Source organism: Oratosquilla oratoria, chromosome 6 (genome assembly GCF_046742065.1).
Source record: "Oratosquilla oratoria isolate Oo_2021 chromosome 6, ASM4674206v1, whole genome shotgun sequence".
NCBI lineage: Eukaryota > Metazoa > Arthropoda > Malacostraca > Stomatopoda > Squillidae > Oratosquilla > Oratosquilla oratoria.
Genome location: NC_134782.1, coordinates 81,931,661 through 81,946,824, shown reverse-complemented (window position 1 = coordinate 81,946,824; position 15,164 = coordinate 81,931,661). Strand labels below are relative to the sequence as shown.

Genomic DNA, 15,164 nt, shown 5'->3' with positions numbered 1-15,164 from the left:
ATAAGCCTTTTCCAGATCCATAAAAGCCAAAAAAATATCCTTACCTTTTCCTATAGTTTTCTCACATATCTGTCTTACCACAAAAATCTGATCTATGCAACCTCTACCTGTCCAAAACCCACACTGTTCCTATCCTAATCCTCTCAATCAAGACCCTCCCATAAGCCTTCTCAACTACACTCAACAAGCTAATCCCTCTGAAACTACTACACTCACACTTGTCCCCTTTACCCTTGTAAAATGGAACAATACAGGCACTCCTCCAGTCCTCCAGCACTCTACCCTCTCTTAAACAAACATTAAATAACCTCACCAGCCAGTCCACCATCACTGTACCTTCTTTTTTCAGACATTCTGCATGACATCCATCCAACCCAGGTGCCTTACCTGCTCTCATCATCTTAACAACTGCCTTCACTTCATCTTTCCTTATTTCTTCTCCATTTTCCTCACTCATCATGGTCATTTTCTTAGCATTTCCCACTGCAACTACCTTTCCCTCCCTATCCTACTTAACATTTAGCATTTCCCTAAAATAATCTGCCCATCTTCCTCTTACTGCCTTCTCTTCCATTATCAACTCTCCATCTGCACCTTTTACCTTTTCCTCTCTACTTGATTTGCCTCCTCTTCCTCCCTTAATTTCTTTCCAAAACATCTTTTTATTACTTTCAAAATTTTCTGTCATACTCTTACTCCATCCCACATCTGCTCTCCTCTTTGCCTCCTTTATCTTATGCTTTATTTGTCTTCTCTTTTCTTTGTACCTCTCATATGATTCCCTCGTCCTATTTTGTAACCAATCTGTGAAAGCTCGCTTCTTCTCTTCTACAACTTTCTTTGCTTCATCATCCCACCACTCACTACCCTTCCTTCTATTTCCTCCTGTCCTCCTTGTTCCACACACCATCTTTGCACACCTTGTGATTCCCTCCTTGAACCATCCCCATTCCTCCTCCACTCCTAGTTCTACTCTATCCTTCACTCCCTCCCACTCCTCTCTCAGCTTCTTCTTGTACTCCTTCTCCTTTTCTTTCTCATTTAAGCAGTTCACTCTAAGCACCTCTCTAACTTTTGTACTCTTCCTCTTTCTCCATCTATCCTCCACTCTCAACTTACCTTCCATCAGAGAATGATCAAAGCAATTGAAAAATTTATTTTGTGAGGTAAAAAAAATATATATATTTTTTGTAGTTGCTACCATACGTACATACATATACCAAGGCTTTTTCCCCCTTACAAGGGAGGTAGCCAAAAAGGAAAAGGCATAAAATCATTCCCACCCATTCCATCCCTGAATACACTCCACACCCCTCCACCCTCCCTCTTCCCTCTTATCTTAGCACCTCCTGGATGAGGGGTCATCCCTGCACCTTGTCCACTGCCCTGGGTCAGAAGCAGTGTTGCAAGACACAGCACATCCACTGCAAGGCCGCTTCATTAAATCGGGGACCCCCCTCTCCATCCCCCCATTGCATAAAAGGAGAAGACAGGGAGAAATCCCTTTGGGCTGCGTCAAATTTTGCTCACACATACTACCTCACCCCCCATCTCCCCGCCCATTCCACCTCATGCATCACAACATAATCCGTATACAACCATTCTCCATTCACCCCTGTCTTCTGTCCTCTCCCGTCCTTCCTCAACAGACATTCCCCTCTTCCCCAAAGCCCCTTTCACCCCATCCATCCACCTCATCCTAGGATGTCCCCTCATGTTCACTCCCTCCACATCTGCATTCCATACCTCTTTTACTAGTTTTTCTTCACTCATTCTTTCCATGTGTCCAAACCATCCTAATACTCCCTTTCCATTCCTGTTCTCCTCCTCACCTCCTCATTTCTCACTCTATCTAGCCTAGTAACCCCCATCATAATTCACAGACACCTCATCTCAAACACATTCAAACTCCTTCTCTCTTTGTCTCTTATGTTCCATGTTTCTGCCCCATACAGTGCTGTTGGCACAATCACTCCTTCATACAGTCTCCTCTTAGCATCCATTCCCAAATGTCTATTCCTCATTACACTTTTTAATCCACCAAGGCATTTACTCGCTTCTCTCAATCTACATTCTACCTCCACCTTCACTCCACCTTTTCCTGCCACTTTTGCACCCAAGTATGTAAAACTATCCACTTCCTCCAGTCCCTCTACCGTTCACCCAAATTTGATGAAATTTACAGAATAGCATTCTTTTACACCAACAAATTATAAATTGAAATTTCAAAGCCATTGGATGTACCAGAAGTGAGATATGAGCCCAAGGAGTTTTTGGGGGTGGGCCCCCCTTAATCAGTGACCACCCCTCTCCGTCCCCTCATTCAGAAAAAGAGAAATTGGGGAGAAATCCCTTCAGGATGCATCAAAATATTCACACATAAGCACCCCCTACCTCCCCCATCTCCCACCTCTCCCTTCCCTGCATAACAGTACCATCTAAACACAGTCACTTTCCACTCATCCCTATCTCCTACCTTCTCCCTTACTTGCCCAACAGACATTCCCCTCTTTCTCAATGCCCCTTTCACCCCATTCATCCATGCACCTTTGGCTTCCACACCTCTTTTACTAATCTTTCATCAATCAGATAGGACTGGTGACAGATTATAACCTTTCATCAGCCCTATCTGCCATCTTTGTTCGACTCCTGCTCTCTTCCTAACCTCATTTCTCACTCTATCCAATCTAGAAATCTAGTAATAATAACAGTAAAATAGTTTGGGTTCCAAGTTGTTTGACTTATGGGGAGTTCGAGTTCTGAGGTACCACTGCATACAAATTATGAAATCAAAATGACCTTTCTACACCAATCACACACAAATATTTATCATCTATCACATCTATCTTTATATCAATGGCTTTCCCCCTTTATAAGGAAGGTAGCCAAGTCAAAAGGCATATACCCACTCCAACCCATTCCACTCCTACTCATTACACTCCCATCCACCACCCTTTCCTCCCTCTTATCTTAGACACAGTATATCTATAGCAAGGCTGCTTCACTTAACCAGCAAAGTGGTACTACTGTGGATGTGTTGTGTCTTGTTGCATTGCCTCTGACCCAGGGCAGTGGGCAGGGGACAGGGATGACCCTTCATTCACAAGGATTCCAAATGAAAGATAAATTTACTTCAAATTATGTAATACATGTATCATTAAATTCATGTATGACATGATTTGAAGTAAATTTAACTTTGAAGAATCTGCTGCATTAAAATCAATCATTCTATTTCCCTAGGTCTCTCTTGCAGCAGACTCATGGCTCCAAGGTAACCAGCAACAACCACTGGTTACTGGTCTACAACTACAAGTCGCTCAAGGATAAAATATTGTGTTGTTGTCAGGGTCTAGCTAGGATGGGGCAATGTAAAATGTGGTGTCTGTTATTCTCTGTGATGGTTGCATCTGAGGCAGTTTGTTTCTGTAGCCAGGCCTATTCTGTACTAGTACAAATGGCTCATGATCTGAACATAATCATGATTGTATGGTTCTTGGTTCTCTTGGAGGGGATTTTTCTGTAGGGTTGATATCTGGGGTTGGCTCAATGGAGTGAGGAGCTAAGTGGTCAGTCTTAAAGAGCTTCTTTTGTGATCTGTGTTTGAATGTATTTTGTGTGGATGTATTGTGTGGTATAGGTGGTAGGTTGTTGCAGGTGTCTGTATAAAATGCAGCTGATGTATTTTTTACATTAAGGTGGTTTTGCTTGTGTGATGTAGTGACATGGGTGAGTATTGTGCTGGGCCTTTGCAGAGAACTGTGTATTTCTCATTTTCATGAGGTGTTCTATAGGGAGGATTTTGTTTTTTGTGTGCAGGTGTTCTCCTGGGGTGCTTTTAGTGGATAATATTATTCTCATTTTTTTTTTTTTGTATTGCTTCAAAGATGTCTATGTTTTTTTCCTTATTGTTGAAAACCATGCTCTGGAAGGGTAGTCAAGTGTAGTTCTCAAGAACAGTCTATAGACTGTGATTAAAGTTTCTTTCTGCTGTCTAAAGCCCATGCATGTGATTCATTTTAACATGTTTATTTTCCTGTTGATGTTCACCATCAGATATTTGATATTCTCTTGTATGCATTTTTCATTTTTCCTTCTAATTCTATAGTGATCTTTATTAGAAAGGGGTCTGAGGGGAGGTCATGTATGGTTTCTAATGATTTTTGTGTTAAGGGGGAGAGATAGTACATTGTTTTGTCTAGGGAAGTTGCTTGTTGGGTAATACAGGTAGTGCTACTGCCTTGTAATCACAGGGTTGGTAGATCGAGCCTTGGCTGGGCCTGTGAGCTTAAGCTGTTTACTGGGGAAGTTGCTGTAGTGGCTGGGCACCACGGTGGGGAGTTGAGGCTTGCCTCGGCTGACATTCTGAGGAAAGTCTTTGAGACTGATATTGGAACTGAAACCTGGGAACTTTAACTTTATGTTGAGGAGGTTGTCTGGTAAGGTGGTTATTGGAATTCAATATATTTAAGTTAGGGAATATTTCTAATATTTAATTACTTTTTGAACTGCTGTTTATGTGTTTAACCAAATCAAATTGAGTGCATTTAAGTTACTTGCCAGTATGTGGTTTGTTAGTGAGTTAAGAGGTTGGAATGGAGGGATGTAGCCTTGGGGAGCTGATGTGGTAGGTGGTATGTAAGTATCTGTAAAGTTGTAAGTGGTTTTCTTTACCTGTGTCTGGGCTGTAATTATTTCAGTTGTGTTGTCAGTGTTTGTTGAATTTTTTTTTTTTTTTTGGTGAAGAAGGGCAAGCTATTGTGTTTTAATGTTATGAGTCCATTCTTATGTTGTGTGTTGTCTTCTCAAACTGTTGTGTACACAGTAAATGGTGAGTAATGTGAATTGTGCTGTTAGTTTGGTTTCCTATATCAGGGATATGTGTATGCTATGTTTGTGTTAAAAGTGAAGCAGCTCCATTTATTTGTTTGTAATACTCTTGATGCATATTTGCACAAAAAATACGGTATTTATGCATAATAACTAAAAACAATTAATCAAAAGTAGATTAATTTGTAACAATATTTCGTTCAAGAGTAATAAAGTATGACACAAATATGGGAAAAGACTGTATTTACCTGAACACATACATTTTTATCATTGTGAAGTTCATAGGCACCAACATTCAAAGATGTGTGTGAATTATCAGAGGACAAAGAGTCTATACCAGCATCCTCACTTTGATGTTTTCTTAACATTCCCCTGGTATCAGGTGTCATCTGCAGGGGAAAAAGATGAGAAATAAATAAATTAATATGTAAATAAATAAATAAATAAATTGATAAATAAATTAATTAATGACTAAATAAATATACATATATATATATATATTATATATATATATATATATATATATGTGTGTAAGTGTGTATATGTATATGTATGTATAAATGTATATATATGTACAGACGCTCCTCAACTTACATTTTAGTTACGTTCCGAACGGCCGAACGTAAGTTGAAAATGAACGTAAGTTGTTACTGTACTATACATCCGTAAATTTTATTACCGTATCTTATAAAACACCCCTAAATCATTAATTATACACATAACATTGTAAAATAATAACATTAATTTCAAATAAATTAAATTCAAGCAACATAAATTGAGATGGTGGAGGAGGAGGATGAGGCAAGGCACGTTCAGTCTGTCGTTTGTGCCATGTAAACAATGGATGCAGCGTCATGTGTAAGTATTGTTTGAGCTACGGAGAGCGCACTAAACTAAAAAATTCACTCAAAATATTTTTTTTACAATTTTTTTTTTTTAGTCAGTTCAAACGTAAAATCGAAAAAACGTAAAACAAATGAACGTAAGTAGAGGAGCGTCTGTATCTAAGTCTTGATAAAAATATTCTTCTAAAAAACGCTGTGGAAGTCGGGGACAGGTGGTATTACGGTGACATTTTGTCCTAAAAATATTCTTGAAAAAGCGCTTGGGTAAGTCGGGGTGAGGTGGTATTCTTCTTCTTCTTCTTCTTCTTCTTCGCGTTCCTCTTCTTCTTCTTCTTCTTCTTCTTTGCGTTCTTCTTCTTCGCATTCTTCTTCTTCTTCTTCGCATTCTTCTTCTTCTTCTTCCTCGCGTTCTCGCGTTTTTCTTTACGTTCTTCTTTGCGTTCTTCTTCGCGTTCTTCTTCGTGTTCTTCGCGTTCTTCTTCGCATTCTACTTTGCGTTCTTCTTCGCGTTCTTCTTCGTGTTCTTCACGTTCTTCTTCGCATTCTACTTCGTGTTCTTCTTCGCGTTCTCCTTCGCGTTATTCTTCGTGTTCGGGATCCCTTGTTGGGGTTCCGCCCCGAGGCCGAGACCGAAGGGGAAAACGAGGGATTAGAGCGCGGAAAGCTGCGGCCGTAGGCCGCTGTTTGCGCAGCCAAGCCTCTGGCGAAGCCGGGGAGGGCGAAGCCCGCGGCTTATATATATATATATATATATATATATATATATATATATATATACACACACACACACACACACACCAAGGGCTTTTTCCCTCTTACAAGGGAGGTAGCCACAGTCAAAGGCATTAATCCACCCCCACCCATTTCATCCCCACATACTCCACTCCCAATCACCAACCCTCCCACCCTCTTTTCTTGGCTCCTCCTGGATGATGGATCATCCCTGCATCTCACCCACTACCCTGGGTCAGAAGTAATGCAGCAAGACACACCACATCCACAGAAAGGGCACTTCATTTATTTGGAGACTCCTTCTCTATTCCCTCATGCAGAAAAAGAGAAGACCGGGAGAAATCCCTTCAGGCTGCATCAAAATATCATTCACACATACTCCCCCACCCCCCATCCCCCACCCACTCCCTTCCATGCATCACAGCATCATCCACATACAACCATTCTCCACTCAATCCTATCTTCTGTCTTCTCCCTTCCTCAACAGACATTCCCCTCTTTCCCAATGCCCCTTTTACCCCATCCATCCATCTCATCCTTGGTTGCCCCTCATGTTCACTCCCTCCACCTCTGTCTTCCACACCTCTTTTACTAATCTTTCTTCATTCATTCTTTCCATGTGTCCAAACCATCCCAATACTTTTTCATCAACATCAACTCCCTTTCCCCCCCCACTTACCTCCTCACTGCCTTTCTCACTCTAATATATACATTAATATGAATAAGCTTGATAAATAGATGAAGAAATAAATAAAGGAAAAGAATAAAGAAAAGTTTAAAATAAACAGGTAAAAATGAAATAAGAAAATTAGCATGCTTTGATCTTCCAATACCATAAAGGCAAGTGATGCTAGGATAAAATTGAATAAGTAAAGATCAACAAATTAATGTATTTTCAGGAAAGTTGGTTATCTGGTCAACAGGAGAATACTACAAATTTTAGGAAGATCATGGAGCAACAAAGAAAAGAACAAGGGTTGGAAGGAGCACAATAGGTTCTTTACTGCTGTTTTGTAGTTATGTTGTGGTTTTGGTATTTATAGTATTATGTCCCAGATTTGGTGTTAGGAGATTTCTTGTGAAGAAATTAAGTAACATGGGTGGAACTCCACTGGATAGTTTTCTTATCCTAGAAATTTTGTTATTTTGGGTTACTATGCCCTATCTACTTTTGAAGGAGTCATTGTTGTGAATCTCTGTCTTTACGTTATTTTTGGCAGTATGTATATCTAGGAACTTGATCAAATTCTTCTTTCATTTTTATCACTATCTTTGTTGAATATCTTCAGTACTTAAAAAAAATCTCTTGTCACAGGGTGTGGACATTTGACTGCTCAAAGGAGTTAACCAAGTGACCCAATTCTGAGTGTTGGATAGTGGAGTAGTAATGAGGTCATGGTCTTGGATGCTGATATATCCAAATCCATGTAAATGATGCATCTAAAATGAGTTGTTGAGAGCTGTACAATATACATTACCAAATACAAGTCAAGTAAAACTTAAGTTGATGATTGCAGATAGAAGTGGTGAATTGATTGTTGACTGCAGACCTGAAGACAATTATTATGAAAGAATCATGATTGAGCTAATTAATCAAACCAACCAAAAATGTGAAAAAAAAGGAGAGAAGTGGTAAGATGAACAGTTTCTGAGTCTGATCCAGAGATCAGGTATTGGCATTTCAGGGCCTCACCTTGTTGCAGAGATGTAGTAACTTTGTCCACTTCCATAGAATTGTCTTTGAGATTGATGAGTGGTGTCAATGCCTTTCGTGGTTCCATTGTGGACAGGCCTCAGGCATACTGGACATAGCATCCCTGCTCAACAAACATTCCTCTAGCATCCAATGCCCCTTTCACCCATTCACTAATTTCATTTTTGGCTTTCCTTTCAAGTTCAATCTTTCCACTTTTACTTTCTATATTCTTTTTCACTAGTCTTCCCTTATTCATTCTTCTCATGTGCCCAAATCACCTTAGCACTTTTTAATCTACCTTAACCAACAATTCTCCTTTTACCCCCACTCTCTGCTTCATCTCCATATTTCTCACTTTATCCATCCTCATAACACCCACCATAATTCTAAAACATTTCATTTCAAACATGTTTAGGTTCTTCCTTTCTAATTTCAAATTCCAAGTCTCCATTCCATACAGAGATATGGACACATTCACTCCCTCATACAACCTTCTTTTTGCATTAATTCTCAGATAACACTATTATCCTCAGACATTTAATGCCTCTTTTCCTCTATAATTCAATTCCAATTCCACTCCTCCATTCACTTCCATGTGCAACCCCCATATACTTAAAACTCTCCACTTCCAGCCTCACAACTTTTAATCACAACTCCATCATATGCAGCATTCATAAAATAACACTTAAAGTCTTGAGACTACAAACCTTGAGAAGATCCATATTCTCCATTGATCTCCTACGGGGTCTTGTGTTTTCTTCAGATTCATTTGGAACCTTACTTGTTGAGGGCAATCCCAAGATCCTTCGTAGATCAGACAAATGCATCTGTGCTGCTGCTTGCCCAGTCTTGTCACCAATCTAGTCACAGAAAGCATTGTTCAACTAACCAAACCTAAGCAGCCAAACAGTGCATCTAATAATCTAGCTTACCACACAAAGCACACTTGTTCCCATCAACCATAAAGTCTAATCACATTAAGACAAATGAAATTATATACTCAACAATAAACCAACTCTATCATTATATAATGAACTCTTCATATTGCATGAATAACAGACCTAACCCAAAAAAATTTATTCCCAGCAATATAACATTAGAATAAAAAGATGATTAAACCAATATAATCACTAAAAATAAATCATCAGAATAGCCAATATATCTACATAACTATCACATATAGATAATCTCAATGAATCATTCATTGCCTTGAGTTTCACTAAATCATTCATTGCCTTGAGTTTCACTAAATGGAAAACCCACAGCTCCACAGTGGCTAGCAATGGTCCTTGGAACCTCCCACAGAACTCTCTGGGAAGAAACACTGAATTGTTGTCTGTGTCATATTAGTGTGGGACTGCTTCTATGGTACAGGATCAGAGTTGTAGGGAATAGAGAGCAGTCATTAGTTGTTAGTTGCCCATGTGTGAAAAAGTGTAGGGAATAAACCGAAGTTGATAAAGAGATCTTGGGCCCAGTCTGGAGACTGAGTGCCAACCCCTCAGGGCTCCACCTCCTGATGTAGGTGAGGGGGTTGATGGGTTTTGAAAATAGGCAGCTTCACTATCTATCTTACAGGGCCACCTCATGTAAGTACCTACCATTAGTCCTTGCAGATATCTGATTTTACATAATATACCAATTTGCAACAAAGTTTACACCTGTTATCATATTTTATATCAGCAAATCACAATTCTGCTGAGGGTTCGCAAACATATGAGATATGCTCCGCCCAGCCGGTCCAACAGTTGCTTACGAGCTGCCGTGCTGAACGGTCGTCAAGATTGTTTACTCTGTCGCACGTAGATTTCATCCGTATCCCTGCTTACTAGTGCTTGACCTGGCATTCGAGCAATATGATAATAGCGTTTACGATGCTCATTTTATCATCTAATAAGCGTTTACGACGTTCTCATTTTGAGTTTTAACGAAACTCACTAAATTATCAGGTAAATACGACAACGTGCATACGACTCCGTCAATCACAACCGCCATGTCATCTTCCGACGAAATGCATACCCATACAAGCAGGAAGTCGGGCGCCTCCTCTCACGGAGGAGAAGCAAGTCAACATTCTCACAAATACAAGCATAAATCAAGCAGGTCAAGCAACAGTACTTTCCATCGGGATAGAAATACTTGTGTTGGCGCTACGCATCGAAGTCTAGAAGACATGGCAACCCCCCTCCCCCGTCCCCCGATGGCTCCACGTCACGTACTGCTTTCCAAGTACATGACGACTCCTCAGCCCCTTGGCACACAGTACTGCAAGCCATCGCTGAACTGAGGAGTGATATGGATCAACTAAAAGCGGAGAGGCGGCAAGATGTTTCGCAGAGGCCGGAAACCCACAACGATGCCAGACTGGGCACTAGTTCAACCAGGAAGGAAGTAGGGCCTGTTACGCCCTCTCCAGGTAACTTTTTGGGTTTTATCTCCGATGGAAGCAGCAGTGAAGAAGGTGAGTTACATGAAGATTTCCCCATTGATAGTATTTTGGTGCAGTCCTCTAAGGCTTTTGGCCCAGTTGAAGAAGTCTCCGGAGATGTTGCCAAACATGTGGCGGACATGGTCAATCAAATATTTGACCACGGCATGAGGGAGGACACCTATAAAGAAATTGCGGATGACGAGAGTACCAAGAGGCCTGGTAATTGCCCTGCTTTATCCCCAGTTGAGTGCAAGATGCAAATTTTGGAGTTGCTAAAACAGGACGCTAAAAAAGCAGACTTACGCATGAAGGAAGTCAATAAAGATATAACTAAGGCAGCTTCCATCATCATCAAGTCACTTTCGGTGCTTGACAAAGTGGCCCAGGATGAAGGTAACGCTGTGGTGGTCCATGAGGTGGGCATGATCAATGGTGCTCTGGCACTATTAGGTCATGCCAACTACTGTAACAACTTGGTTCGCCGTTTTAACATCAAATGGGAAATAAATCAAAAGTACTCACACCTATGCTCTGACAAAGTGCCCATGTCACACTTTCTGTTTAAGGATGACCTCTCGCAATCTGCAAGACAAATCGAATAGGTGGAAAAACTCAAAAGCAAAATCACAGCCAAATCCCCCTTTCCATCCTGGAAGCCAGGCACATGGAAGTTTGGAAGTGGGAAGACAAGAACCCAGTTTAAAGGACACACAAGATTTCAACCCTATGGACAGCGGAGGCTAGGACATAGGGGAGACCAGAGGCCTTACTATGCTCGGCAGGCCTTGGATTAAAAAAACTCCAAAGGCAGGGGACGCAGCACTCCCCGACAATAAACCAGGCAAGTACCAACTTTGTGGCAGGTTCCCTTCACAGATTTGTGCATGAGTGGCAAAAAATCATTAGTGATACATATATTCTAGACATAGTCAAACATTGTCACCTGAATATTAATGTCAATGATATCGGTTACCTGTGTTTTGAGAATGTGGAATATAACTTTAGCCTGGCGGAACAAATGATACTATCACAAGAAATTTCGAAATTATTGGAGCTTAAAGTTTTAAAAGAAACAAAGAGAAGGGCAGATCAGATCATTTCCCCTGTATTTCTGAAAAAGAAAAAAGATGGAGATTATAGGATGGTACTCAATTTAGAAAAATTAAACAACTACATTCCCTATATCCATTTCAAAATGGAGAACTTTGAACAAGCTATCAGACTGATAAATGAAGGGGACTATATGGCATCTGTGGATCTTAACCGCTTCACTATGGGACTTAAATCTCGCGGGCAGCAGCCAATGCCAGCCGTACGACGCGTCATAATAATACTCGCATCATAAAATATAGTCGCGGCTTATATCGATCGTTCTCTCTTTCACCCGTGAATTTTGAAAACCACAGAGAATGGGATTAAGAGCAGATTAGGGAGAATGTAAAAACACAGGGGCGACTACAATAGATATAATCAAGACGCCGATATGGCAGCGTCGCGAATCCACTTGCTCCTCATGACGCCTATGTGTGCGGCACTGTATGGAAGGGGTTAAACATGCCTACTACTCTATTAGAATAGTGGAAGAACAGCAAAAATTCCTTTGTTTTCAATGGTATGGCAAAGTTTATCAGTTCACCTATCTCCCAAATGGAATCTCAGAAGGACCCAGACTTTTTACCAAACTCATGAAACCTATCTTTGCTACTTTAAGAGAAAAAGGCTTTACCATCACCAGCTTTATTGATGACACTCTCATGTGTAGTGCTTCTCTTTCTGGATCCTATGATTGCATTAATTCTACCATTGAATTACTCACGAAAATGGGCTTCTGTATTAACGTTGCAAAATCTGTGCTAGAACCCACTAAAAGTATCGAATACCTTGGCAATGTCATTGACTTGGACAAAATGATTGTTACCTTACCAATACGTAGGAAAGAAAGAATTCTACTTGGATGTAAACAACTAATAGCTAAGACTAGTGACAAAATCAGAGAAGTAGCCAGGGTGATCGGGCTTCTAGTTGCTGCCTTCCCAGCTGTGGAACTTGGAATGTTACACTATCGTCACCTTGAATCGGCAAAGATTACAGCATTGTGAAGGAGTTATGGGAACTTTGAGGATAAAATGTTGATCACCGACAAAATGAAAACTGACCTGACTTGGTGGATTGAACATGTTGAGACCCAACATAGGTGAATAATTCACCCAACTCCTGAAATTGTCTTATACAGACGCTCCTCAACTTACGTTTTAGTTCCGTTCCGAACGGCCGAACGTAAGTTGAAAATGAACGTAAGTTGTTACTGTACTATACATCCGTAAATTCTATTACCGTATCTTATGAAACACCCCTAAATCATTAATTATACACATAACATTGTAAAATAATGACATTAATTTCAAATAAATTAAATTCAAGCAACATAAATTGAGATGGTGAAGGAGGAGGGGGAGGAGGAGGAGGAGGAGGCAAGGGATGTGCAGTTTGTCGTTTGTGCAATGTAAACAATGGACGCAGTGTCATGCGCAAGTATCGTTTGAACTACGGAGAGCGCGCTAAACTAAAAAAAATCACTCAATTTTTTTCTTTTTTACAATTTTTTTTTACAGTCAGTTCAAACGTAAAATCGAAAAAACATAAAACGAATGAACGTAAGTAGAGGAGCGTCTGTACTCAGATGGTTCAGACTTAGGTTGGGGTGGCTGCATAAATCATCAGTCAATCAATGGAAGATGGACGACAGAGGAAAAGAAGCTTCATATTAATGCCCGGGAACTCATAGCTGTGCTCCTTACATTAAAATCTTTTGCAAATGAGGTCAGAGGAAAGCACATCAAAGTTTTCTGTGACAATACTACAGCAGTTAACTACATCAATGAAATGGGAGGCACTAAGTCAGTAGCATGTAACAATGTCTCCTCTGATATTCAGAACTGGTGTCTAAACAATGATGCCTGGATCACATGTTCCTACATTCCCGGGAGTGATAATACTTTGGCTGATACAGCATCCAGGAACTTCAATGATAGACATGAATGGAAGTTGGATGAGAAATTTTTTAAGAAATTAAGCATCATTTTTGGCACACCCAACATTGATCTATTTGCATCTAGGTTGAACAAACAAGTGCCTCAGTTTTGCTCCTGGAGGCCAGACCCAGAATCAAATTATTGTGATGCATTCAACCTTAATTGGGCAACATTAGGTCTCATCTACATTTTCCCCCCTTTCTCCCTGATCGCTAGATGCCTGCAGAGGTTGGATGATAGTTCCATTTTGGACATCGTAGAAGATCCAAGAATCATAATGAGGAGAAAGAAAGTGCTGGTGTGGCCCCTGTCGACGGAAGAACATCCCATCATGTCCCATACCAGATTGATGGCCTGTCTACTTTCCGGGAAAGCCTACGAGAATGAGGCATATCTGAAAAAGGTACGGACCTTATCTTGGCATCATGGAAACCTGGAACTAACAAACAATACAGATCACATATCAACAGGTGGGTACAATTTTGTCATAGACAGGACATCAATCCCACTACTCCCATTGTAACTGACGTCATAAACTTCTTAACAGAAACTTTCCACAGAGGTGTGGGTTACAACAGTATTAACACGGCGAGGGGGGCCCTATCCTCGCTGGGGATAGTTGTGGATGGATGCAGGGCAGGCAACCATCCCCTAGTCATCAGGTTAATGAGGGGAGTTTTCAACCTGAGGCCTTCAATGCCTAGATATAAGGACACCTGGGATGTCAAACCTGTATTAACAAAACTGAAACAGTTGGAACCCTTATAGTCTCTCGCACTGAAAGAACTTACACTCAAACTAGTAATGCTGATGGCACTTACACAAGCTGCCAAAGTTCAGACCCTACACTTACTAGTACTCAAGAATATAAGCATAAAGGAAAAAGCTATTTCAGTCTGGTTAGGGGACAACATTAAACAATGTCGCCCTGGATTTAACATTTAGTCTGTGAAGTTCTTTCCCTACACTAAGGACGAAAGTTTGTGTATTTACCTAGTTGTATTTTACGGGAAGGGGAGCTATGCTCGTGGTGTCCCGTCTTCATATCTCATTTTATCTAAACTATTTTTAAATTCATGTATTTTTTTGCACACACCACTTTCTCATCTAACTTGTTCCAACTGTGTGTGTGCAGGACTTTGCGCACATATCTGGAAAAAACGGAACACCTCCGAGACAAGACAGGGAAGAAGGATGGAAGACTCCTCATAAGCTTCATCAAACTGCACAAACCGGTATCAAGAGATACAATTGCAAGATGGATCAAGCATGTACTTACTATCTCTGGAATTGACTCTACCAAATACACAGCGAGCAGTGTCCGCTCGGCTGCTGCCTCTCAAACTAGATCCATGTCCGTACCTATACGCCACATCATGTCCAAAGCTGGATGGTCAAGAGAATCGACCTTTGCCAAACACTACAACAAGGAAATTGTACAGGAGGGAGACCCATTCCAAGATGCAGTACTGGATTAGCTTGGGCACACTAAATTTGAAATGGAAGAATTATGGAACGGCTCCAACTTCACCTGCCTAAGAACTTCTGAGGCACGACACCCACATGTCTTCAAACCCTCATATGATTGCGAACCCTCAGCA

At 40.7% G+C, this 15,164-nt stretch overlaps 1 protein-coding gene and 1 pseudogene across 7 annotated transcripts in view; one reads left to right on the top strand and one right to left on the bottom strand.

The window, feature by feature from the left end:
* Positions 1–15,164, bottom strand: part of LOC143026661 (G-protein-signaling modulator 2-like) — a 235,417-nt gene that overhangs the window by 52,173 nt on the left and 168,080 nt on the right. For 5 of the 7 annotated variants that reach the window (XM_076187429.1, XM_076187428.1, XM_076187425.1 and 2 more), the window contains 2 exons: positions 8,808–8,960; positions 5,076–5,216 (listed from right to left, as the gene is read on the bottom strand). In XM_076187429.1, the coding sequence (XP_076043544.1) occupies positions 5,076–5,216; positions 8,808–8,960 (294 nt within the window). The remainder of the gene's footprint in view (positions 1–5,075; positions 5,217–8,807; positions 8,961–15,164) is intronic. The other 2 variants (XM_076187426.1, XM_076187431.1) reach the window with 1 other exon arrangement.
* On the top strand, positions 10,228–11,812 carry LOC143026665 (uncharacterized; annotated as a pseudogene).